Below are 27,943 nucleotides of genomic sequence, written 5' to 3'. Positions count from 1 at the left end.
TGGTTTTCTTAAGGGTTTTATTCGCAAACGTCTGAGAAACCCCCAAGTTTGAACAGCAAAACCAAAAGGTGAGGTACACACGAGAATAGAGCACGCGGATGCCAAAGTATGATAATTTAGAGAGCTTTCCATAATAGTGGCAAGGTAGTTTCATGTAAGGGTATAAAGGCAGTTCCCTATGTGCCTGTGACCTGGGAGGAGGGCATGGCTAGCCAGCAAGAACTAGAACATTCCTACAAAGTGAAGACACGCTGCAACATTTTGCTGCAGGTCCCACTTGTATGCTCTACAGCCCCCCCCCCAAAAAAGGGACATTAAATGAAAGACTATATTCACGCGCCCTGCTTTTTTTCTTTGAACAAAAGTAGGCACCAGCATGACAAGCAGGATCAGGACCTTGCTACAGGGAGAAGAACCCCTTGCCAGAGGTCCTACGTGTGTGTGTGTGTGTTTATGTCCAACCTGCAGAGGTAGGCTCCTGTGACCCTCCTGGTGATGATCTGATTCTAGGCGTGTTTACTCTGAAGTCAGTCCCTTTCATGGCCACACCCCCTCTCATCAGGCCACACCCCTCTCTCTAAGCCACACCCCTTCCCAACCTTGCCTCACACCCTCCTTGAGTGTTTTTACCTGGCTGAAATGTGGCGCTGAACTCTGATGAGGTCTCTTGCTTCTCTGGAGCAAAGACAGAGAGGGGCATATGTAGAAACAAAGCTATATTTTCCTTCTGGCCCTTCACGGCACTGACAAGAGGTTGCCCAGGAGTGAATATAGCCCTCAGGCTGGAGAGTTTCCCCACCCCATCCTAATCTGTAAACACTGGATTTACTAGGAGGCAAAGCCATTGTGGGGTGATGAGACTTTATTCTAGTAGCTACTGGGAATCTCCCATCAGGACTGGGAATCCTTTGGCAGGACGCAATGACCACAGTACAGACCCAGCTGAGCACGAGACAGTTTCGCAATCACATCCATAGATCTCAACCTGAGCCCATTCCAGTAAATCTCAGGAGGGGTTTCTCTACCACTGGATTAGATGGGCAATGGAAGTGGAAGAATCTTAGAATCAGCACCAAGTCCACTCCAAGGCTATTCTGTGGGGCTTTGCAGCATTCCTCCCCTTTTGTTACAAAAATGAAAAGAAAAAAAAGCCCAAGAGACACACAAAAAATAAAACATACAATTAAAACTGCCCCCTGAGACTGGCCCTTTAAATAATAAGCTAGGTGGGCAACGGAAGGATATTGTCCATTGGTGCACAGTGTCCATACATTGGCCTTCCTTCAGCTCATCTTGTAACAGTAGACTCCAAACTTGCCAACTTTGGGGAAGCCAAAGCTTCTGATCCCAGGTTCCGGGGGACCACAGTTGGGCCGGGGCGAAGTGATTGGGTAGCGCACACTAGCATCAGCCAACCAGCCGGCATCGCAACGGTCCAAATTTGAGAGCTTCCATGCTGAATAAAGTTGGCCCACCTTGGCAATCTCAGCCCCATCATCCTGGCATGCTTGCTTGGCTTCCTCCAAGGTGAGCTTCTCGCGGCCGGACAGATAGTAAACAGTTCCTGTTGGGAGGGGGAAGAGAAAGAGTTATGGAGCAATGCAGGAAAATCCCAAAAGGGACCCACTTACAGATACATATCCTGATTTTTTCTTCCTGTTTAGTTTATTTGAGGTTATAAGGAATGCTAAGTCCTGCTGGACCATAAAGAAGGCTGATCGCCGACAAATTGATGCTTTTGAATTATGGTGCTGGAGGAGACTCTTGAGAGTCCCATGGACTGCAAGAAGATCAAACCTATCCATTCTGAAGGAAATCAGCCCTGAGTGCTCACTGGAAGGACAGATCGTGAAGCTGAGGCTCCAATACTTTGGCCACATCATGAGAAGAGAAGGATCCTTGGAAAAGACCCTGATGTTGGGAAAGATTGAGGGCACTAGGAGAAGGGGACGACAGAGGACAAGATGGTTGGACAGTGTTCTCGAAGCTACGAACATGAGTTTGACCAAACTGCGGGAGGCGGTGCAAGACAGGAGTGCCTGGCGTGCTCTGGTCCATGGGGTCACGAAGAGTCGGACACGACTAAACGACTAAACAACAACAAGTCCTACTCAGAGGTGACTCATTGAAGTTAATGAGGATGACCGCCCTGGGGTCATTCATTTCAGTGGGTCTAATCTGACTACATAAGAAGGCTACTGGATCAGGCCAATGGTCCATCTAGTCCAGCATCCTGTTCTTGCAATGGCCAAGCAGATGCCACAAGCGTGACCCCGAGCACAAAGGCTTCTCCCTTCCTGTGGATTCTAGCAGCCGGCATTCAGAAGCATCGCTGCTTCCGACTGTGGAGGCAGAGCATATCCAACATGGCTAGTCACCATCGATAGCCCTCTCCTCCATGAATTTCTTTAGTCCTCTTTTAAAGCCATCTAGGACTAGCACTGGCTATCACCTTGGGTTGGCAGGCCCTAAACATTGGTCATATGGTGAAGCAGGAGTCACCAGTCTTTTGCAAACCAGAGAAAATGTTGTGGGTGTCGGGTCAGCCGGGGGCAGGAACGATCCAGAGGCATAATGCAGGAACGAATCCAGCCCGTCTCTCCCATCAGTGGGCAGCGTGCAGCTCTAGGGAGTTCCGACAGCCCTTCCCGACAATTGATTATGACCCATGTCTTGGAGACACTGAGCACATATTCAGAGTCCAGCAGAGATAAAACGCAGACGGAGCCAGGCTGAGGTTGTGTACTAAAAGCTACTTTATTAAGTGTAAGGCAGAACAAAAGGAAAACATGTCTCCTCTCGCTGAGAGAAGTCCGAAGAAAAAAACCCAAACAGAAACAGAATACAGCAAACATCCGCTCCCGTGATTCCAACAATCTTTGCTAGAATGCATAACACAGACATGTGGCCTGCACAGTGAGAGGAATAGAAACCTAACAGTGGGTGCTACACATGTGCTACAACAGGCATTCCCAAACTTCGGCCCTCCAGGTGTTTTGGACTACAATTCCCATCTTCCCCAACCACTGGTCCTGTTAGCTAGGGATCATGGGAGTTGTAGGCCAAACCATCTGGAGGGCCGAAGTTTTGGGGTGCCTGTGCTACAACCATGCTTGCACCACACTACACAAAGCGTCCCCCATGCACCACAAGGACATATGCCAGTGTGGCCTAATGGTTAGCATGTTGGACTAGGATTTAGGAGAGCAGGGTTCAAATCTCCACTCACTGGGTGACCTTGGGCTGGCCACCATCTCTTAGCCTAACCTACCACACAGGGTTGTTGTGAGGATGAAATGGGGAGGAGGGGGAACCATGTACACCACCTTGAGATCCTTGGAAGAAAAAAAGTGGTATATAAATGTGATAAATATGATAAATGTGATAAAACAATAAAACAAACAAATAAAAATACACTCACTCCTCTCCTTCCCTTCCCTACTCCCTAGTTACCCTTTAGCTTTTTGCTAGCCTAATTGGGGAGTTTAGGAGGATGTTGTTCTTTCTTGGAGATTGTGTTGTGGAGAGAAGATTTGCTTCTGCTTCTTTCGAGTCTAATTATAGCTTTGGAGAATCTGATCCCTCCCACAGTAGCTGCCAAGCAGCAGAGAAACAATTAAAAGTTCTTAACACGTAATTTATTAATATTCGCAGGAAGAGACGAAGGAATGCAGTCTTCCCTAATAATGGCGTTGCTTCGAGTAAAGTCCCACCCCCTCCATCACTCCTGCGTCTGCTAATCTGGGCACCAAGTCTGTCAGTTGTCTCTCCCCTGGTGCTTCTTCTTCCTGCTCTTCTTTTCCCAATATTTCCCAGCTTCTCCCCTCTGCAGCCTCTGAACTACAGCCTTCTGCAAACCACTGTTCTAAATCTATACTGTCCTCCTGTTCTCGGGAAGGGTCAGGAGAAGGAGGGGACAGTCAGGGCCGGATTTAGGTTTCATGAAGCCCTAAGCTACTGAAGGTAATGGGGCCCTTTATATGTCCAGCTGTCCTTTGTTAACAACAAATTATCACTGTTTTTTGTGTTGAAAAGTGTGGACCCTCGGGTTATGTTACCATCAGGTAACATAACATTCGGGTTGCAAACGCGGCAAACACGTCCATGTGCAGAAGCGCTCAATTGCACCATGGGCATGCACAGAAGCAGTGCCTCTAAATGCGGACTTTTCGGGGTACGTACAGACTCCTGGAACAAATTAAGTTCCTATCTGGAGGGTCCACTGTATATGCTATATGGTAATTTATGGACCTTATAGGTATCTAAAGCCATTTGCACATAACAAAATATGTATTTTATCAAAGTAATTGTTGAACTTATCTTATATTTTGGAAATGTACATCCCATCCAGGGTTTTTTTTCCTTTAATTTTTTGTGGGGCCCCCAAGAGAGTGGGGCCCTAAGCTATAGCTTGTTTAGCTTATACATAAATCCGGCACTGGGGACAGTCCCCACCGTTCCTCCTCAACCCAGTCCCTGACACAAGGGGTGGGGGGGAGACCCTACAGGTGCCAGGTATGCCTCTTTGAGAGCCATGCTGGTAACTCATGCAGGACAGGGTTATCAAGACAACCACAGCACAGAGGAGAAAACACAGCCTAAAAGGTAAAGGTAAAGGGACCCCTGACCATTAGGTCCAGTCGTGACCGACTCTGGGGTTGCGGCCCTCATCTCACGTTATTGGCCGGGGGAGCCAGCATACAGCTTCCAGGTCATGTAGCCAGCATGACTAAGCCGCTTCTGGTGAACCAGAGCAGCACATGGAAACGCTGTTTACCATCCCGCTGGAGCGGTACCTATTTATCTACTTGCACTTTGATGTGCTTTCGAACTGCTAGGTTGGCAGGAGCAGGGACCGAACAACGGGAGCTCACCCCGTCGCGGGGATTCGAACCGCTGACCTTCTGATCGGCAAGCTCTAGGCTCTGTGGTTTAACCCACAGCGCCACCCGCGTCCCTCCTAGGGGAACACAAATGGTGCTTTTCTGTACCAAAGTCCATGAACAGTTGCAGGGAGTTAAGTGGAGAATTTAGACTCCAGAACTCGTCTTCCCTTTAATGATTGCTCTTTGTAGTACTAATAAAAAGCATACTCAAAGCAGCATACAGCATTTAGAGCATTTCATTAAAACCCATCAAATACAAAAGCGAAAAGAAAACTACCTACATCCATTAACTACCGTAAAATGGAAGCTCAGGGTGAAGCAATCAACAGGAGTGAGATGAATTCCAAGCCCAGCTGAAAGCCAGATGACGTTTTTAAAAGCTCAAATGAGAGGGAGCCAACCAAGACTTATCTTGGGGAGGGATTCTGCAGCCTGGGTGCCTCTAAGAGCAGCAGGGTGCATAACAAGGCTTGAGATGTTGAGCTGAATGAGAGGTTAGCTGTATCTAAAAGGTCCCAAGTTCCACACCAAGGACATCTCCAACTTGGTCGGAAAGGTCTGTTGCTTGTAACTCAGGAGAGCAGCTGCAGGTCAGAGTAAACAGAACCAAGCTAGATGGATCAAGTCTCAATCAGCAGCCTAGAGCAGGCATAGGCAAACTAGGCCCTCCAGATGTTTTGGGACTACAACTCCCATCATCCCTAGCTAACAGGACCAGTGGTCAGGGATGATGGGAATTGTAGTCCCGAAACATCTAGAGGGCCAACTTTCCCTATGCCTGGGCCTAGAGGCTGTAGTTTGAACTAACGGCAGTCCTCAAAGGCAGTCCTGTGCCCGGCAGTATTATTTATTTATTTATTTATTTTTTATTATTATTAGAATTAGAATTAGAATTAGAATTTATATTTATTGACCCTATGCCCAGGGGTCTCAGGGCAGTTCACAGAATAAATTCAACATATAAAACCACAAAATGCCTAATAAAAATAAAAATAACAACCCAATAGCCAACAACAACAACAACAACTACAACACATTTTAAAAGTGCATAGGATCTAAATCGGATCAACCAAAGGCCTGGTTTAAAAGGAACATTTTTGCCTGATGCCTAAAAGTGTGTAATGAAGGCGCCTGGCAAACTTCCCTCAGGAGAGCATTCCACAGACGGGGGCGACACTGCAGAGAAGACCGTTTTTCGTGTTGCCATCCTCTAGACCTCTTAAGGAGGGGGCACATGAAGGAGGACCTCAGAAAAGGATCTCAACTTCCAGGGAGGTTCATATGGAAAGAGGCAGTAGTCGATCTGAAATCGCCAGAGTGGGAACCTATGGCCAGGCCCACCATCTCCCCATCCCTCCTTTAAAGTACACTGCCTGGTGAACTGTGGCAGAGAACAACTCACCTTTCAGAGCAGAAGAGAAACAGAAGACGTCAAAATGATGGAGGTTCTTGTGGCGCTCTCCATAGTTCCGGAGGCCAGGGGCCATGTGCTTCCCTCCACAGGGCTCCCGTGACACAGTGATGGGGTACTGGGCTGTGCCGTCTGTCAGCCAGCCTGCATTGCACCAGTCAAGGCCCTCCATCCAGGCCTTAAAGAGCTGCTCAAAGGAGGCCATCATGGCATCCTGGTCCTCACAGGTCTTCTTGGCCTCATGGAAGTTGAGCTTGTAGCGCCCACGTTGAGGCTGGTAAGGGAACACCACCCCTGGGGGAAAGAAAGTTGCTGAGTGAGTACAGGAGAATCACTTACTGAGGTGTGAGGAGCCTATGGCCCTCAGAAGTTGCTGGACTCCAGCACCCATCAGTCCCAGCCAGCTGGGCCAACAGTCAGGGGTTGTCAGGGACTAGGCAAAGGAGGAATGGTGGAGACCGCCTCCCCATCCTGACCTTTCCAGGAAGAAGGAAGAGGAAGACAGTATAGATTTACAACAGGGGTTTGAGGGAAGTCACAGCTCAGAGGCAGATGAGGGGAAAGCTGGGGAATCATGGGAAAGCCGGAACAACACCCAGCTGAGGCGTTGTCATTAGAAAGCATTCCAGACCCTCCAGATCCCAGAACCCGGCGAGCCTTAAAAGTAGGAGAGCAAAGAGCTCAAAGATAGAGGGCACTTAGCGGCTCCCGTAGAGGAGGTGGATGACTAATGAGGAAGTGGGAGAAATGGGTGGAGATTCACTCGGGACAACGCCGTTATCCAAGAGGCTGGGTTCTATAGCCTCTCTGTGTAAAGATTGAAATTTTAAAAAAGGACGGTAAGAAACTTTTCCTTGTACTTATACTTTCCTGGGCAACCAGCCAGGAGCCGCTGACAGCATCCTGACAGGGGTGTTGGGAGCTTCAGGCCTGCAGCATCTGAACCACACATTTATAGCAGTCATGGATTCGCTGGGAAGTGTCATTTGTTAAGGGTGCTGAGAGTTGTTAGTAGGCCCCTATTGCCCTTCTATTGCCCTATTGACCAAGCTGTGGGAGGCAGTGGAAGACAGAAGTGTCTGGCGTGCTCTGGTCCATGGGGTCACAAAGAGTCAGACATGACTAAACAACTAAACAACAACAACTCGACTAAACAACTAAACAACAATTGCCCTCCCAGAGCTCCTATCCCCAGAGCAGTTTTAACAACCAATCTCACTTGCCAGGAAACTCTGGGAATTGTAGCTCTGAGTTTCTGTCCCCAAGAGAGGTGCGCACAAGGCCTTTGGGTTCTTGCGAATTGCTGCTCACTTTCTTCCGGTGACATAAGAACATTTAGACGAATGTAAATAAAAGCCAGGACACAAATTTTCATGGGCCTCTATGGTGGCTCATTCACCAGAAGTCAAGTATTTAGTGTTAACTCTGGAAATGTGGTGCTGGAGGAGACTCTTGAGAGTCCCATGGACTGCAAGAAGATAAACCTATCCATTCTGAAGGAAATCAGCCCTGAGTGCTCACTGGAAGGACAGATCCTGAAGCTGAGGGTCCAATACTTTGGCCACCTGATGAGAAGAGAAGACTCCCTAGAAAAGACCCTGATGCTGGGAAAGATGGAGGGCACAAGGAGAAGGGGACGACAGAGGACGAGATGGTTGGACAGTGTTCTCGAAGCTACGAACATGAGTCTGACCAAACTACAGGAGGCAGTGGAAGACAGGAGTGTCTGGCGTGCTCTGGTCCATGGGGTCACGAAGAGTCGGACATGACTAAACAACTAAACAACAACAACTGGAAGTGTATGCTCAATTCTGACCAAACTAAACTTACTAGAGCAAAATATAGAGCAGGATGTGTCTCGGTGTGTAATATATTGCCGTTATTTTCAACTCTCCTACCCCACTAGTGAGCTTTATGGAAAACAGGGATTTGCCCTCAACGTAGGGGTGCCATATTTCAAAAAGTGAAAAACCAGACACAAAAGTTGTTGAGGTTTTTTGGGGGGGGTTGGTTTTTTTTCTCGGGCGGGGGGGCGGGGCAGAGTGATGTTCTGGTGTTTTTGTTTGTTATTTTTGACAGACAATTCCTGGATACGTCCAGGCGTTCCCCTATAGCTTCTTGTTTGCCACTATGGGATCTGGGATGCTAAACTAGGTAGGTCTTTGTTCTAATTTGTTGGTTAATTAATCATTATAATATAACAAAGGCTAAAGTAGGCTTCGTTGTGAACCCACACAGTAGGATGGCTTTAAAAAGAGAAAACTCTCATCTTTCAGTCCATTTAGTCAAAGAACATACTGCCTGGCATCGCAGCGATATATAATCACAGGATGGGCTCCTCACACGGGGGGAGGGGGAATGCTTAATGTATTCCCACAGAGCCTTTTATCTTGGATGAAAGAAGATAGAGGATTTATTAAAAATAAAAGTGAGAAAAATGACAGGCTATTGGTGACCTCTGGTGGCCAGAAATAGGTATATACTCAGCAGTTCTTGTAACCGCCTCCAGACCTCTTAGAAAATCCCAAGGATTCTACCTGTACAAAGGTGGGGTCCTGTTTATTAGGAAGCGGGAAAAGGACAGTTTCATGGGTGTAGCGGGGGGGCACAAATATGATTGAAAAGCATTGATAGTACTCAATTATCTGAGGTTTTGCCCCCGCCGCCGCCCCAGCAGAAGCCAGTCTTGCACAATGCCCTATTTACAGGGTATTTTTACCCGTGATTTCCCTAGAAAAGCTTGATAAGTTTGATTTCCTTAAAAAAAAAAAGCTTTGGCTGCCCCCCCCCAAAAAAAAATACCGGTTACGCTCATGAACAGTTTTCCAAATAAAATTTGAGAGAGTGATTCAGAAACATTCAGTTCGCCATCTGCTATGCGGCTTCTATCTCATGTTGCTGGTGGGTAGGAAGATTTGTCAAGCATCCATGATATTAAGTTGTTTGGGCCATCTAGCACCAGAATGTTAAGTGGGGGAGCGTCCGTCACAACAATAGTGCTGTGTAAGTATAGGATTTCATTTTTTCCCCTGAGCTATTAATCACCTTCCACATATATGTCCCAAGATTATGTACAAATCATAATTAAAACAGGGTGGAGGAACCCAGTTAAAAAGAGCAAGTGATTTTTTTAAAGCCCACCCAGGTATTTAGAAAGCTAGTGTGTGTTTAAAGCTGTTTTTAGCTTATTGCTTATCTTGATTTTTTGAAAGCTTCTAATTATTGTTGCTAATTCTGCTTATTGATAATTTTACTGTTTCATCTTTTTCTGTAAGCCACTTTGATGTTCAGTTGGTTGGTTGGTTCTTGTTGCTGTTTTACAATCAAGCAGTATATAAATTTTATGAAATAAATTAAATAAGTAAATAAAACAAGACAAAGTAGACACCCATGGCCCGAGACCAATTCATTCAGCATTTCAGAACAAAGCAAAAAAAGTTTTCAATTGTTTCCCAGAAGGTACAGATAGCGAGTGCCAGTTGTTATTTCAACAGGAATGGTATTCCAGAGAACAGGGGCAACCACACTAAAAGCCCAGCACAGAGTTACTGCAGAGTGGGCTTCTAAGATCTCTGGCTTTTCCGTCCTGTCCCTCTCTCTTCACTTCCTCTCCATCTCCAGTTTGAATCATTTGTTCTACTCTTTTCTGCTAAGAAAGGAAATATATATGCCAACTCACTTAAGTTGCATTGACTAAAATAGTGGTGGGGTACCTTAGTTTTTTTTTCCGTGACCCACAGACCATTAACACATTGCAAAATCAGTTGACAACGACAAATGATAGTGCTAATTAAAATATACCTAATACAGCTTTAAAAACACAAAATTAAAATATTAGACACTGTGTGTAAGAGGGGTGGGGTGGGGGGAGATCAGATTTCAATTAGAGCAGGAAAAAGTGGAACACGCAAACAAAATATCTGTTTTGAACTGATTGCAGAGAAAAAGAATGTATACATCAAGCAATTGTTATGAGGTCTAATGATTATATCTGTATTCAAGAACTTTGCCACTAGCTCTGTAACTGCTTCAGGGCCCCCATAAGTCAAAGTGATCAGGTGACACACATAGGAGCAAATAATACCGTAGGATATATTATATCTTTCCCAGTCCCTTAAGAAAAACTACAATAGAAAAGTACATGCAAGATAGATGCCCTTCAGCATTGTTGCAGGGTCCGCACCTGTGTTCCTTGGGGTTTTATTATATCTGCCATCGAATAGATTAGAGGGGAGAACATTAAGCCTTGCCAGAGAGGAAGCTTCCCTGTATTTATGGAAGATTAACCATCCCAAGCATGGCATTCTGTCTTTACACTTACCTGCCAAGTCCTGGACTGCAGAATCCGGGGCCGGCAGCCACGTGACACAACTTCCAGTGTCGCTCTGCCCATCTATGGGCACCAAAAATGGCCGCCTTCCAGACATGCGTAGACGCGACTTTCGAAGCCGGCACCGGCCATTTTCGGTGCCCATAGATGGGCAAATCAGGGGGGAAATTGCCGCCGGCAGGAGAATATAAGGGAGAATAACGGGAGGTGAAGTGATACGGGGGACCGCCGGGAAAAGGTAAGAAAAAACGGGGGTTTCCCGGGGGAAACAGGGTACTTGGCAGTTATGGTCTTTACAGCAGGGGTGTGATTTCCCAGTGACTGGGGGGAACAAGTCCTCATGCTGGACCCTAAAGTTCCTGGAGATCAGAGACTTAACCATTGGTTTGGCTCCCTTTAATTCCATGGTCAGGAGGTATGAGGGTGAAAGAGCAATTGAGCTAACTTTATACACCACAGCCTTCAACCAAGGTGACTCGAAAGAACCAAACATTGCCTCGGAGACTAAAGAACTGGAAGTGAGCACAAAGCAACAACAGAGCCACAAATGGATGGAGTGAATCCACAGTAAGCACCCCCAATGAATTCAAGACAACTTTCAATCTAAGAAACTTTCAATCTCCAGAAACCCACCTGGGAAACCAAAATATTAGCCTAAGGAAAAAGTTTGAGTTCCTTCAAACTTAAGGTAAGGAAACCAAATTGGTGCCTCAGAAAGAATCTGGGAAACCAATTTGGCATTATGAAGCCAAGATAGCTACTGGGGGGGGGGATCCACCCTTTGTGGCAGAGGGGATGTGAATTTTTGCTCCCACATTTTCTTACGATTTGATCCGAGTGGATTTCCCCTGTACCCTCCTGCCTATAGCTTCGTACAACCGTTCGCCCAGATATTGATACAAACCATTTTCAGCCTGAGGGCCACATCCCCTTGAGGGCAACCTCAGGGGCCACATGCCATTGGTGGGTGGAGCCAGAGGCAAAAGTGGGTGGAGCAACGCATATACATTTTAGCTTTGTAGAGCAGCCTAGTTCCTACAGAGGCACATACTAACTTTCTATCCTCCACGCAGGCAAGCAAAAGGCAGGATTCAAGAACACTCTTGGAAGGTGCAAAGCAGAGCGATGCAGCGGCATGGCCTGGGGAGACTCCCGAGGGCTAGATAGAGAGGCTTGGAGGGCTGGATTTGGCCCCAGGCCTCAGCTTCCTCCCCACCGCAATCCAGAATATTTCAGAATTTGGTTTGAAGCTTGGTTATGATTTTTAAAACAGCCACTAGCTCCTGAATGCACCGTCCCACTCACCTTGGAGCGCTAGCTCCACAATCCCGCTCTCATCTTCTAGGCCATCGATGACCTCGCAGCGGTACTTGCCAGCGTCGTGCAGGCGCAAGTCATCGATCACCAGGGACGCTTCCTGGTCAGGCGCCTGCTGCAGGCTAGTACGCCCCCGGAACCCCCCAAAGCTCCGCTGCTTCGACCCAGACGCCACCAGCACATCCTGATCTTTGGTGTTGTCCTCCCGCAGCTTGGACCACTTGACGCGGATCTTTCGCGGGACGTCCAGCTTGGGCACATAATGATAGCGGCAGGGCAGCACAGCGTTGGCGCCACGGTAGGCATAGATGGCATCGGGGGAGGTCTCGACCGTCAGCCTTACAGCACGGAACTGAACTGCAGGGATTGAAAAACAGGGTATAAAATACAGTGGTACTTTGGTTCTCAAACGCCTTGGTACTCAAACGCCAAAAGCCCAGAAGGAAGTGTTCTGGTATTCAAACATTTTTGGGAAGCCAAACGTCCGATGCCGCTGTCGGCTATTGTTTCCGGGGCACCTGCACCAATCAGAAGCTGCACCTTGGTTTTCGAACATTTTGAAAGTTAAGCGGACTTCCAGAACAGATTAAGTTTGGCACTTTTGTTTTTGCTTTTTATTTTGCGTTATATTTTTTGAGGTGTTTTCTGTTAATTTGCTTTTGTGACTGTGTGGAACCCAGTTCAGCTACTGATTGACCGATTGTGTGACTGCGGAAATGGATAAAACCCCATCCAAACAATGACTATCATCAGTGCAGGTAAGAAAAAATAATAATTTTGATTTTTATCATGTACAATACTGTCTTCTTTATTTTATAATATTTTATTGGTTATTGCTTTCATTTTATGGATCAATGGTCTCATTAGATAGTAAAATTCATGTTAAATTGCTGTTTTAGGGGTTGTTTTTAAAAGTCTGGAACGGATTCATCCATTTTGCATTACAGTGGTGCCTCACTAGACGAATTTAATTTGTTCCAGGGGTCTTTTCTTATAACGAAAAATTCGTCTAGCGAATCCCATAGGAATGCATTGGATTTTTCTTGATTTTTTTTTTTTGCCCATAGGAACGCATTAATTGAATTTCAATGCATTCCTATGGGAAACCGCGATTCGCTAGACAAATTTTTCATAAAACGAATTCGTCTAGCGAGGCAACCTCCGCTCGAAAAATCATTTCGTTAAGTGGAAATTTCATTAAGCAGGGCATTCGTTAAGCGAGGCACCACTGTACTTTCTATGGGAAAACGCTCCTTGATTTTGGAACGAACCTCCGGAACGGATTAAGTTTGAAAACCAAGGTACCACTATAATATAACCAGGAACTCTTAAGGAACACATTCCCTTGGTGGTAAACTGTAAGGGATGCGTGCCAGTTGTGGGAAGAGCAGAAGTCGGCAATCAGGCAGGCCAGGTTCTGCCCTAATTTGTGGGTGCCCTCAAGCATGCAGCGCATGTGTGACATCACACAGCAGGATGTATGGTAATAAGGTTAAAGCTTGCTGGGAAATGATATATAATGAAATGAAAAGGATGTTTAAAATAACATTTGCTACCTATGCTACTCCTCTCTCCATTCTGATACATGGTTTTGGATCTCATGGGGGTTGTGGAGGGGGGCCCTTTTTTTTGGTACGGTATGTATTTTCTATGGCTATGAATGAATAAAGCCGGGAGTCGGCAGTGCTTTTGGGCTAAATAAAATAAAATAAAATAGCATTTGTAAAAACAAACCCAGAAGCTTTACTTTGGTGAATTATAGGAACAGAACTACCTAAACTGTATAGAAACTTATTCACATAGGCGACTACAGCGGCAGGAATGTTACTTGCCCCAAATGGAAAGAAGCAGAAGTCCCAGCAAAGGAAGAATGGATACAAAAACTTGTGGAAAATGCAGAAATGGGGAAACTTGCAGGAAGAATAAGGAATCAAGATACAGTAACAAACTTTTTATAAAAGAATGGAAATGGTTTATTGAATATATACAGATGAATTGTAAACAGATAAGAACAATGGCAGGATTATTCTAATAACCTGCAGTTTTAATAGAGCAGGCATGTCCAACTCCCAAGAGACTGTGATCTACTCCCACTATTTAAAAAAATGGCAGTGATCTACCCATTGGATTGACAAAATTTGTTGAGCTTTTTTGGGGGAGCCTTCACCAGAGAGATCACAATCGACCCGTTGGACATGACTGTAATAGATTATATATTTAAAGAAGATGAACAAACGAGCAAATTAAGTTAATTTGGATATGCAGAAGATATTAAAAAGAAATTTAAGGAACCACAGAAAGAGGGGGAAGGAAGTCGAGTTTTGGAATGTCAAAATGATTGTAAAATCAGTGAAATGTATAAACCTGAAAAGTATAAATAATTTTTTAAAAAGGTCACGTGGCAGGAGGAGGCCCAACAGGACTCTCACCACAGCCTACAGAAGGCCCCCCAGGGCCTGCCGTGGCTACAGGTAGGCCCTGTGAGTTGGAGTTGCACGCCAGCGGACATGCTGACATCAGACATGCTGGCAATGGAAGGGGTCAGAGTCAAAAGTGGGCAGGACCAGCCCCATTTCTTCTCTCTTTCTGCCACACTTTCAATCCTCCAATAATTATTTAACTAACTCTATTTGAGTCCCATAGGAGGTGGTGGACTCTCCTTCCTTGAAGGTTTTTGTATGATAGAGATAACTTCCCCCTGCCCACTTACTCCACATAGACACCTCTGCCATGACTCCCCTCGCCTTACCCAGTTTTTAAAATTATTATTCTAAACTAAAATGCCACATGAGCAACGGCATTCACAATCCAAACATCCAAGAAGAGAGGTGCCCATTAAGACTGGTAGGGCAGAAGGGAGGGAGGCCAACAGTAGGTGGCGCCAGAGGCAAGGCCAAGCAGAGTCGATTCATTCTTGATTTGTCCTCCCTGCTGAGTGCTACAAAAGCAACACTGAAACTTAAGAAAGGGAAGCTGACAGCCAGGGACATGCCCTGCACTGATTATAAATAAGGCAGGAAGGTGGCTGAGGGCAGAATGAGGCAGCTGGGACAGGGCCCCATTTGCCCCAGTGGAGCAGCCTCATCTGCAGTTAGGTTCTCATGACCTGCTTTCCACATCTCTAAAGGTAAGAACGCTCTTGCTGGATCAGTCAAACAGCCCACCTAGTCCAGCATCCTGTTCTCACTGTGGCCAACAAGATATCTATGTCAAGGAGCATTCCCAGCAACTGGCAATCCAGAGACATATTGCCTCTACAAGTATGTGTAGAATCATAGAATTGCAGAGTTGGAAGCGACCAGGATCCAACCCACCTGAATGCAGGAATCTTTAGCCCAGTGTGGGGCTCAAACCCATGGCCTTGAGATTAAGAGTCTCATGCTTTACCAACTGAGCTATTCCAGCTCCTGACATCTCCTGGATCTGCCACAGCCTTCCAGCCCAGCCCAGTTCCTTCAAGTTCTCCCTCTTCAGGTGCTTTTTTGTTTTGTTTCCCCCCCCCTTCCCACTTCTTACCTTCTTCGTCAGCCTGTCCTTTGTCACTCATGACCCGGTCGTAGTAGAAACCATTGTAGAAAGGGAGGCCGCAGTAACAGCTGCTCGCCTGCAGCAGCATCACAACCAGCAGAAAAAGCATCACTTGCAGGAGATTCCAGAACAGGGGCCTGTCCATCAAAGGAGGGGAGCAGGGAATTAGCAAACTGGTTAATGCACAGAGACTGTTGTATGTGAGGGAGGCAACTTACACACACACACACACACACACACACAGAGAGAGAGAGAGAGAGAGAGAGAGAGAGAGAGAGAGAGAGAGAGAGAGAGAGAGATTTTAAAAAAGACACTTGCATAAATCTTGCACATACAAATTTGTATGTATAGCTCACAATTTAGAATTAAAAAAATTCCTTCAGTAGCACCTTAAAGACCAACTAAGTTTATATTTTGGTATGAGCTTTCGTGTGCATGCACACGAAAGCTCATACCAAAATATAAACTTAGTTGGTCTTTAAGGTGCTACTGAAGGAATTTTTTTATTTTGCTTCGACTCAGACCAACACGGCTACCTACCTGTAATTTAGAAATAATTAGTAAAATTTGAATGGGGGGGAATGCAAGGACTCTCACCAGAGCAGGATTGATGGCAACCACAATGCCTGCCCAATCTAATGTCCAGTACATACAAAACAACTAGTTACATGGACTTGCATAGAAGCATGGAATTGTACAATTGGAAGGTACCATGTGGGTCATCTATTCCAACCCCCTGCAATGCAGGAATCCTTTGCCCAATGTGGGGCTCAAACCCACAACTCCGTTTTCTTTTTAATTTCAATCTTTCCAGAGTTGTCCCGAGTGAATCTCGATCCCCCCATCTCTCCCACTTCCTCATTCATCACTTCTATGGGTCCTGCTACATGCCCTCTGTCTCTGAGCTCTTTGCTCTCCTACTTTTAAGGCTTGCCAGGTTCTGGGAGGTGGAGGGTCTGGAATGCTTTCTGATTACGTGTCCGCCAGGTGTTGCTCTGGCTCCCCCATGATTCCCCAAATTTCCCCCTCATCTGCCTCTGAGTTGCAACCTCTCTCAGCCCTCTGTTGTGAATCTAAACTGTCTTCTTCCTCCTCCCTGAAAGGGTCAGGATGGGGAGGCAGTTTCTATCATTCCTCCTTTGCCTAGTCCTGACACTGAGATTAAGAGTCTCATGCTCTACTGACTGAGTTATCCTCAGACCTAGGCCTCACTTCACAAGGCTGGAGCATATGTATACACACACACACACACACACACACACACACACACACGTTGCAATCCAAAGCACACTTACACTTTCCAAGGAGTTAGTGCTACTGAACCCAGCAAAGCTTACTTTTGAGTAAACACGCTTAACCTTGCGCACGGTTAGACTGAATCACAGAAGTCTGTGCAAGCTCCCCTCTGGCCAACAGAGGGCACTTGATGCCCACACAGTTCCCTGCTCGCATTCTCAGCTCTGGAATTTGACTTCTTGGCCCCCTGCTTAGACAAAAATTTACAACCTACCGGTATTTGAAACCATCACTGCTGCTGCTTGGAAAAGGAGGGGGCCTTGCAGAGACCTGGAACTCCCTCCTCTTCTTATGAAAGGCATCCAGTCCTTTCCCATCATTGCCACACATACCAGAAAATCCACACACTCAAGCTTTCAAAGGGCCATATAGCTCAGTGGCAGAACATCTGCTTTGCGAGTGAGAGAGGTCCCAGGTTCAAACCCTGGCATCTCCAGGTAGGGCTGGGAAATGACTCCCTGTCTGAAAACCCGGAGAGCTACTACCAGTAAGTATAGGCCAGGGGTAGGCAACCTAAGGCCCGTGGGTCGGATGCGGCCCAATCGCCTTCTCAATCCAGCCCGTGGAATCAGCATGTTTTTACATGAGTAGAATGTGTCCTTTTATCTGGGTTATTTGTGGGGCATAGGAATTTGTTCATATTTTTTTTCAAAATATAGTCCGGCCCACCACATGGTCCGAGGGACAGTGGACCGGCCCACAGCTGAAAAAGGTTGCTGACCCCTGTGGTGTAGGCAGTACAGAGCTACATGGGCCTTTAGTCTGATTCGGTATGAAACAGCTCTCTAGCTCCCAACTCGCCACATGCAAGGCCGCTGTCTGCACATTTTGAAGAGATGCTAAACTCTGCAATCATTAGCACACACACACACACCAAGATAGCAAACTCGGGTCATGAGTTATGATTGCTATGTATTTATCTTTTATTGCATTTATACCCCACCTGGTTCTTCAAGGAGCTTCAAGGTGGTGCAAATGGTTCTCCTCTTCCCCATTTCATCTTCACAACAACCCTGTGAGGTAGGTTAGACCAAGAGAAGGTAACTGTCCCAAAGTCACCCAGTGAGGTTCATGGCTAAGTAGGGATTTGAACCCTGGTCTCTGAGGTCCTAGTCTAACCACTACACCACAAAGGGAACTACCGGGAAATAAGGAGGTAGTAGTGGTGTGCTCAGGGGACTGTCTGCCCCTCCAAGCCTAGCAGAAGTCAAAACATCAGAGAGAAGAAATGCCATGGTGCACCTATAGCAGCAAAACTGGACTCCTTCATCTGCCCCAGCTGCAACAAAGCATGTCTCTCCCGTATCCGTCGCAAAAGATACAGAAGGCACTATAACTCTTCAACAGTTTGACTTTATTCCCAAAGTCAAACCGTTTATCTGCCATCGTTTCCCGAGACAAAAAGATGCCAACAACAACAAAACAATATTAAGAGTGAAAAATTCTGACACTGGGCTGAGACCGGCGGAGAGCCGGCGTGGAAGGCTGCCACAGAGAGAAGGGGCTCGCTCCGGGCTGGCGGAGAAGCGGCGGAAACCTCAGAAGATTGATCTACTTCAGAAAATGTTAAAAAATTGAACAAATGGAAGAGAATTCTGTTGGAGCCATACAACTACAGTACTGTACCTACTTCAGTTACCAGGAAAGCAAGTCAGAACCAAACTCTTCCAAGCTTTTAACCACTGGCTGAATGTTCCTGAAGATAAGCTACGGTACAAGTTATCATTGAAGTGACAGAAATGTTGCACAATGCAAGTTTGCTTATTGATGGCATAGAAGACTATTCAAAACTACGGCGAGGTTTTCCAGGGGCCCATAGCACCTATGGGATACCATCTGTAATAAATTGTGCCAACTTTGTGTATTTCCTTGGCTTGGAAGAAGTTTTAACACTTGATCATCCAGATGCTGTAAAAGTGTTCACCCGCCAACTGCTGGAACTTCTTAGGGCCAAGGCTTGGATATTTACTGGAGAGATACCTATACCTGTCCTACAGAAGCAGAGTATAAAACCATGGTTCTGAAAATAAACAGGTGGCCTTTTTGGATTAGCTGTTGGCCTCATGCAATTGTTCTCTAACTATATGAAAGATTTAAAAACCACTCCTTAACACCCTTGGGCTCGTCTTTCCAATTAGATATGACTATGCAAACTTGCACTCCAAATAATATAGTGAGAACAAAAGTTTTTGTGAAGACCTAACTGAAGGGAAGTTCAGTTTCCCAACTATCCACGCCATATGGTCTAGGCCAGAAAACACTCAGGTGCAGAATATTCTGCGACAAAGGACTGAAAATGTGGACATAAAAAATATTGTCTACCTTACCTGGAGGATGTGGGTTCTTTTGAATATACCCGGAAAACATTAAAAGAACTCGAGGCTGAAGCTTACAAACAAATTGAATCTCTTGGGGAGAACCCTGAGCTTACAGCACTACTTGAATATTTAAGCAAAATGTTCAAGGACAACGAGAACTGATACAATTGCTGGTTATATTTGCAGTAAACAATTTTGAAATAATCAAGGAAACTAAACTACAATATTTCTATCACTGCTTCATAGGAAATGTTCTCAAGCATGTATTAAGGGGTTCTGGGGTTTATATGTGCCCTAAGTGAACTTTGGACTTCTACTTTCAGCTGGGTATGCTATATTGCTGCACATTTCCATTAAAATAAAGTTGCCAACTACAACTTTCTATGGGAGTAATTTTTTAAAAACCAAATAGCTCAATAATGTCTGAGCATGCTCAGTGACCACAAACTTCCAAGGGTGAGAGAGGGATGGAAAACCAGGGACGGGAAACAGAATGGAGTTGACTCCTTCAGAGTACTCCACGCCGCATTATTTTTATACTGCCGTTAATTATTTGATTGCTTACGCTCCCTTCAACACAAGGTCCCTGGGCAGGCTACAGCAATTTAAAAATGCAATCGGTTTAAAGCAAATATTTTGTTTGCATGTTCCATTTTTCCTGCTCTAATTGAGGTTTGATCTTCTCTCTCTCTCTCTCTCTCTCTCTCTCTCTCTCTCTCTCTCTCTCTCCCACTTATTTCTGGAAGGCTGTCCTGTTGAATTACTCACTATGAAAGCCTAGTTTAGCAAGCTCATGCCCATCACATTGTGAAGACCAGGCAAAAGATTTGAGCAAATCATTTCCCTCCATTTCCAATATCCAGAGGTCCAGACAGGTAATATGTGGATGAAACAGCACTGCAGACAAGGAGCTGGTTGTTGGTAGGTTTGGGGAAACCCTGATATTTGCAGAAGTGCAAAAGAACTATTTTGCGGGGGCGGACACTAAGGAGTGAAACGCCTGAATACGTGCAAAGTAGCCACAGAATGCTGACCATCTGTTGGATGGGGAGGGGGACTGGGAGGGAGGGGAAATGGAATAGTGCATGCTAGAGGAGGGCATGGGTGGGTGGAATCCTGTGCAGAAACACTCCACACTGCAACATTTTGTTGCTTCTCCTAGTAGTTGTTAACATCTGTCCATTTAACACAGAGTTAATGGAGTTAAAGCAGGCGTACCCAGGCAGGTCGAAATAAGATTATTTTGAATTAAAAACTGGTGGCTTTCTTTCACTGATATGCCAAAAGTGGTTTCTTTTCAGGGTGTGGGAAAATGAGAACCAGTTATTTATTTTTATCTAACAAAATCTGAGTACTGCAGGAAACCTCTGAGCGGTTTTCGAAAAACATAAAATAGGTATTAAAATGATTAATTTTAATTAATTAAAATGGAACTTTGATGGAAGTCAAAGTAAAAGTGTGTGTGTGTGTGTGTGTGTGTGTGTGTGTGTGTGTGTGTGTCAATCAAAAAATAATTAAAAACTACCTGTAATCTGTAATTACAGATTAAAACACATGCCTGGGTAAGCTTGCCTAAATAAAAACATTTTTAGCATGTGCTGAAAGGAGTACAGGGAAGGTAGCTGCTTGATGTCAATAGGCAGGGAGTTCCAGAGGTAAGACATTGATTCCTTACAAGTGTAGAATGGACATTGTGTGGCACTTGCAATAGTGGCAGCCCTGCAGATGCTTTCAGAAAAACATGCCCCTCTGTGGGTGACATTCAACTAAGTTTAACACAGAGAATACCCAATGAAATTAATGACCGTGGCTAAGTTAGCGCCATTAAATTCAATATGTGGTATTCAATGCTGGTCCTACTCAGAACACCCACTGAAGTTAATAGACATGACTAACTTTCATTCATGAATGAGTCTACTTTGAATAGGACTTAGAGCAGGGGTCCCCAGACTTACCGGGCTTTGGGCCAGTGCCGGAGGACAGGGGAGTGCGCGCCCGTGCGCATGCGCACACGCACACGGTCGGAAAAATTTCGCCGAAAACTGCTTGTGCGCATGCGTATGGAAATGACCTCTTCTGGGTCGGGAGAGGCCCATACGCATGCGCACGAAGGATTTTCGGCGATTTTTTGCCGATTTTGAAGATCGCCGTCGCGCCGCGCGCCGTAAGAGCGGGCGGCGGCAGCGGGCGGGGGTCGTCGCGGGCCAGATTGGGAGGCCAATTGGGCCGCATCCGGCCCGGGGGCCGTAGTTTGGGGACCCCTGATTTAGAGGAATGGAACCCATTCGGTCTAGTCTAAGTAAAACATAGTTGAGTACCACCCTGTATTTCTGCACAACAGCAATAGTGTAATGCGTGATTACTCAAAAGTAAGTGTCATCAAGTTCAATGACACTGCTGCTTGACAACATATCCCTGTGCATGCTTACTCAGAAGTATGCCCCATTGAGTGAAGTAGGAGCTTATTCCTTTGTAAATCGATGCAGGATTGTGCCTAAATCTCTGTTCCGAGCATGCAAATGTTCTGAAGCAGGGAATGGGATGACCATCTATCAGGGATGGTGAAGCAGCGGCTTTCCTGTACTGGCAGAGGCTGGTCTCGATTACCTTCAAGGTCTCAACTCTACAAATTCACATTCAGAACAGGGGATCGTGCAGAGAGACAACAGGCAGCCTCCTCGGGGGTGGAAGAGGCACTCCTGAGTCGTTACACATTGGTCTGCTGGATGAAGAAATGAGGCAGGATTGCTCCCTGCTTCTGGTGGAGACAGATTGAAAGCAACAGCAAAAGACCAGACAAGCAATTCACAGGTGCAGTTGGCATGCCTGGTGTGTGAATGGATCTGTGCTTCCAGTTCGCAAGAGCCTCATAGAATCATAGAGTTGGAAGAGACCACAAGGGCCATCCAGTCCAACCCCCTGCCAAGCAGGAAACATCAAAGCATTCTTGACATATGTCTGTCAAGCCTCTGCTTAAAGACCTCCAAAGAAGGAGACTCCACCACACTCCTTGGTAGCAAATTCCACTGCCGAACAGCTCTTACTGTCAGGAAGTTCTTCCTAATGTTTAGGTGGAATCTTCTTTCTTGAAGTTTATCTGTTTTTCACATCCACACCAGCACTCATCCTGTAGCCCACTGGTGCACAAGTGTACGCTACAAAATCAGAAGGCACATCCTGCCTGCATTGGGTTTCCAAGTCGAACCTCCATATTTAGAGGATTAGCAGGGACTTGTCTTAAAATAACAGGGTGGGTGATTTTGAAACACAGTGTGAAATGACTACTAAATCCAGTGAGCATTGTGGCAACTTGAACCCCTGCAGTCTGGCTCAAGGTTATCAAGAAGTCACCTGGCCAGCAGGAAGCACCATTCAGTTTTTATGTATCGCCTTTTGTATAACCCGAGTGTCATCTACAACACAATGCTGAGCACCACTGACAGAAATTGTTCTGGGTTTTTTTGCATTCCCTTGAGTTTGCCTTTTGGCATATAAATTTCCCCCAGGCCTTCTGCCTTTATTAATTTGTTCGAGGGTAACTTAAGTGAAACATGGAACCTGCGTATACAGAATCTATACCTTAGATCCAAAGATGCTGATGACAAAAAGTGGATGGGCATGCCCTGCTTCTTGAACAGTTTCGGGAACCATATGGGGCTAGCCACTGTCAGATTACACAGACCTTATCCTGACCCGGCAGAGTAATTTTGATGTTTATATATGCTGTCAATTGAATCATTTATCCCTTCACTCAATCCAACACTTCTTACAATGCCCCCTCTTTGTTCTCCACTAGCTTCTCTTTCATCTCTCTCATGAGCTTCCTAATTCCCACCAGAAAAACGCGCTTATAGGGGGGGAAGGAAAACTCCTGTTACAGGAAACTGCCCCAGGACCCTATCTCTCCACCAAGCTTACATGGGTCTCCTTACAGCCTCTTCCTGCATAAAATGCTGGCTGTTCTTCCAGCCCCTTCCCCTACCAAAACAAGCTGTGGGTTTCCTTTACAATCTGCCCCCTCGTCTAAACTGAGCCATTACGCTACTTGCTCCATTAGACCAGATTACATAAATCTCAGTGTAACACTGACGTTCCCAAAAACCTTCTGTGCCCAGATCAACAATTACAATTTCTTGGTGTGTGCTGTGGGCATGCATATGCCTTTAAAACACAGCAATCCATAAACTTGGATTAATTTACTGTGGTTTTTTTTTAATCCTGTAAGGACAGCATCTACACAGGGGAGAGTTGCACAGTGTGAATCTGTGCTGATTCTTCTTGGACTGTACTTCAAATAGGGAGACCGAGTTTTTGTTCCACCATATCTTCCATTAGCACTGAAAAGGAAGAATTAAATGGGAGCGGTGGCATTTGCCCTGAATTAGATACACTGCATTTCGGAAGGGCAAATCCATAAATTTTGGTTTTGTTCAGTTTCTCATTTTTCTAATATTAAATTTGATTCTTCACACCAGTCCCCATGAACAGTCACTGTCACTTTACTGGAAATTTCTCCTAACATACATTCTTTTTTCATGCTTCCTAACTGTAATGCATTCTATTACAGAATCACAGACTTGTAGGGCTGGAAGGGACCACAAGCATCATCTAGTCCAAACCCCTGCACCAATAGACAGATTTTTATGCATATTTGTCACTCTTGGCTGGGGAACTGCACTGCAAAAAAAGTGCAAATAATTGTCACATATTGTTTCAGGAAGTTGAAATTAAGCAAGTTTGCCTCTAAATGCAAATGGAACCAAACTCCTACCCCATCCCTCTGCTGAATTCAGTCCAAACCAAGTCAAGTGTTTTAAGCCCACAATGATACCGGCAGGAAAGTACAGCATATGCTTAAAATCTCAGCTGCTAAAATCCATGTCAGGTGGATGTTAGTCATTGCATCTTTCCTATAGTTGAGACAGAGTGAGAGAACTTCTCAAGGCTTCCGTATTTCACAGCCCAGTCCAAAGGAAGGTAACTCAGAAATAATTCCCATACAATTTCAAAGGAGCATCTTTCCGAGTGTGCCCTGCAGCCTACAAGATGTCATCAAAACCACTTTCCTGGAAGTAAGCTCACCAAGGAATCTATGCTGTCAGCTGCAGGAAGGACAAAGTAGATTGCATACTTCTAAACTGGGTTGGGGGAGGTAAGATGTTGAAGAGAGAATGACAGCATATGACAAAATGAAAAAGGTGTTGAAAAACACCTTTATCAAGAAACCAGAAGCTTTTTTACTTGGGATAGTTAGAGAGGAATTACAAAAAAAAAAAAAGATACGACGTTTTTTCTGTATGCCACAACAGCAGCAAGGATTCTACTAGCTAAGAATTGGAAGAGTGAAGATTTACCTACAGTGGATGAATGGCAGTTGAAGATGATTGAATTTATGGAACTGGCCGAGCTAACCGGGAGACTTCATGACCAGAGGGAAGAGTCGGTGGAAGAAGATTGGCATAAATTTAAAGTTTATTTAAGAAATAATTGTAATATTAGAAATGTTAAGATAAGATTTGGAAGTACAGAGAGGCTGTAGAGGTGGATTTGTAGAGATAATGTAGTATATTAAGATTTAGATTTAAGGGTTAAATAAGAATTGAATGTTGTTAAAGAAGTTAAGATAAAAATTAGATGATTGTAGTATGATATAGAAATTGTTAGTTAAGATATTAATAAGATAATTGAAGTATGATATAGAAATTACTAAGGATGATATATAATGAAAAGGAGAAAGGAGGGACTTGAGGAAGTTAACAATGTTAAGACACATGAGTGATAAATATGGTTCTTTTTTCTTTTTGCATTCTGTATTTTGTATTTTTATGCTATTCTTTATTGTATTTTGATGATTTATCTGTTTTCTTTTTTCTTTTTTTAGTTTTATAAAATCAATAAATATATTTGAAGAAGAAAAAAGAGAGAATGACAGCATATGGAAAGCAATATATCAAATAACAATGACAATATAAAGTGTTACTATCGAAGAAGTCCTCCATTGGTCTTCCGCTGTGGGAGCATGACCATGTCCCTACTGAGTCGCAACCTGACCCAAGGTGAGTTGAAACAGCAGCTCTACTGCCTGTAGCATACAAACATTTGGAACAGTGTTTCCCTAACCCTAATCGTCTGAAAAAGGTTGAAAGGAATTACCGTACATCCCAATGAGATTTCCATGTGCTTAGGAACAAAGTGTAAGGAACAAAGAGTGCTGGACTAGGACCTGGGAGACCCAGGTTCGAATTCCCACACATTACACTGGGTGACCTTGGGCCGGCCACTGCCTCTCAGCCCAACCTATCTCACAGGGTTGTTGTGAGGATTAAATGAGGAGGGGGGAACCATAACGCACCCCCTTGAGCTCCTCGGAGGAAAGGTGGGATATACTTGCAATAAATAAATACAATTAAAATAAATATTGGGTCATTCGTTCACCTAGCTCCATTCTGTCTGCACTGACTGGCAGCAGCTCTCCAGGCTTTCAGAGAGGGGACATTCCCTGCCCTACCTGCAGATGCTGGGGATTCCACCTCGGTCCTCCTGTATGCAAAGAAAATCTCTGTTGCTGAGAGTCACTCCCCACCAATTCCACTTTTAAAAAATTAAGGGTGTCAATGCAGGAAAGAATTTGGCACCAAAAGCAAACACAACATCCTTGCCAACACAGGTCACATACCATACCTGCTTAAAAAGGTAAAGGTAAAGGACCCCTGACAGTTAATTCCAGCTGTGAACGACTCTGGGATTGCGGCGCTCATCTCACTTTACTGGCCGAGGGAGCCGATGTTTGTCCGCAGACAGTTTTTCCAGGTCACGTGGCCAGCATGACTAAGCCGCTTCTGGCAAAACCAGAGCAGCGCACGGAAATGCCGTTCAACCTTCCCACCAGAGCGGTCGGTACCTATTTATCTACTTGCACTTTTTGGGGCGTGCTTTCGACCTGCTAGGTTGGCAGGAGCTGGGACCAAGCAACGGGAGCTCACCCTGTTGAGGGGATTCGAACCGCCGACCTTTTGATCGGCAAGCCCAAGAGGCTCAGTGATTTAGACCACATTTAAAATTAATATACTCCTATCCCACCTTTCCTTATATACAGTTCGATGGGCAATAAGAATTCATTCATAATCAGAGTCTTTTTAAGGGAAGCAGTAGATTCCAGGAGTGGCTTTAGACATAGGTCAGAATTTCATCCTGAAGCAAAGTTCTTAACCTGAGGTACTATTTCTGGGTTAACGGAGTCTGTAACCTGAAGCGTCTGTAACCTGAAGTGTCTGTAACCCAAGGTACCACTGTACTAAACTAGCAGAGTTCATCTGAGCTGACTGACAGTATAATCCAAAGAATTTCGTCGCAAATCAGCTGTTAGTTTAGTATATGCATTGTGATGAAATATTACATTTTGGCAAGTTACAAGTCTTCCTTGATTACCCAGGACATATCTGTTGAAACTGTAAAGGGATCGCCTTGGCAGTACCTTTATTCATGCCTGTTGCATTCTTCCTTTCCTTTCAAAGATGTGCTTTGTAGCTCACTCTGCTTTTGCATGTCTTCATCCCTTCAACATTACCAATTTCACATGCAAAATTGGGCCCTTCCATGGCCTTAATATAGATTGTGAACCCCTTGTGTTTCCATTGACTACCCCTCATCCACGTGGGGTTCTCTTCCAACTCCTGCTGTCGCACACTTCATGTGCCTAGGCAATCAACGTAGCTCTCAAATTCCGATTTTAAAAGCACGGCAAACCTTTGGATTTAGCAGAATATGTGAGACAGCAACAGTCAGAGGAGAATTAAAGGAGACTCAAGGGGTTCACAATCCCATAAAGCAGGAGGTATGGACAGGGTTGTGTTTAACAGCACAAGCCTCTCCATGTTTACTCAGAAGTAAGCCCCACTGAGTTCAATGGGCTCTCCCCTCCCAGGTATGGGTGGGATAAGACTGCAGTTTAAACCAGTTCTTGATGCAAAGGTAAAAATGAGCCAGCATGGACATTTCCACTTTCCTTCCTCATCCGAGCTCACATCACATCAACAGCATTCACACTTCGAGGCTTGAAATCAGTTTGTGCTTAAAATCAAGAACCAGTTAAGAACCAGATAGTCCTTAAGGCTGCGGTCCTGTGCACGCCTACCTGGGAGTAAACCGTATTTAACTCAATGGGATGGTACTTTGGCAGAGACCTGGACGAGATTGCAAATCCGTCCGTCCAGAATGTGTACTGCATCGTCTGACCAACAATCACAGAAAATGCTTCTTTTAGCTCTGAGGAAGCGGCTGGAATAATTTCTCTTTTACACTTCGCTATGCCCAGAGCTCACCTCCCAATCACCACGGCAGCATTGATGGCATGCTCCAAGTTTGTATCCTACTCAGAGTAGACCCTCTGAAGTGAACGGCCATGGCTCACTAAGGTCCATTCCTTTCGATGGGTCTACTCTGAGTGGGACTGAGGTGGAGCCACCCCCTCTGGGGATTTTACGCCTGTCCCATCAATTCCTCCCTCCCACCCCCTCCAAAAGAAAGAAAGAAATCTTCTCGTTGTCAACATGCCTCCAGGACATGTTGGCAAAAGGGCGAACTTCCTACAGCCGTGCATTTAAAAGCTTCTGCACACTTGCTCCTCCCCCCCCCCAACCAAAGCCCTGCTTCTTCCAAGCGCTCCATCCCCTAGGACGCAAAGCAGGGTCCCAGAGGAGAGAAAGAAAATCTCTTTTTTTTCCTCTCCCCAACACCCCCAGTCCTGAGTTCCTCATTCCAGGAATCCCAAAACTTACAGATGAGAGCCAAACCAATCTCCTGGTCGAGGGAGAGGCGAGGAAAGGAAGACGCTGCTGGCTTGATCGCTCACTGCAGA

At 45.3% G+C, this 27,943-nt stretch overlaps 1 protein-coding gene and 1 pseudogene across 1 annotated transcript; one reads left to right on the top strand and one right to left on the bottom strand.

Annotated features, from left to right (window-relative positions):
• HAPLN3 (hyaluronan and proteoglycan link protein 3) lies at positions 1-27,943 on the bottom strand. The gene is made up of 5 exons (XM_035131962.2): positions 27,864-27,943; positions 15,461-15,609; positions 11,933-12,301; positions 6,289-6,591; positions 1-1,564 (listed from the first exon to the last, which is right to left on the bottom strand). The coding sequence occupies exons 2-5, from the start codon at positions 15,579-15,581 to the stop codon at positions 1,284-1,286; spliced, it is 1,074 nt and encodes a 357-aa protein (XP_034987853.2). The 5' UTR covers positions 15,582-15,609; positions 27,864-27,943; the 3' UTR covers positions 1-1,283.
• LOC118093134 (geranylgeranyl pyrophosphate synthase-like) lies at positions 18,376-19,455 on the top strand (annotated as a pseudogene).

The sequence above is a fragment of the Zootoca vivipara genome, chromosome 14 (genome assembly GCF_963506605.1).
Source record: "Zootoca vivipara chromosome 14, rZooViv1.1, whole genome shotgun sequence".
NCBI lineage: Eukaryota > Metazoa > Chordata > Lepidosauria > Squamata > Lacertidae > Zootoca > Zootoca vivipara.
Note: the sequence above shows the minus strand (reverse complement) of the source record. Positions and strands in the feature narration are given on the sequence as shown.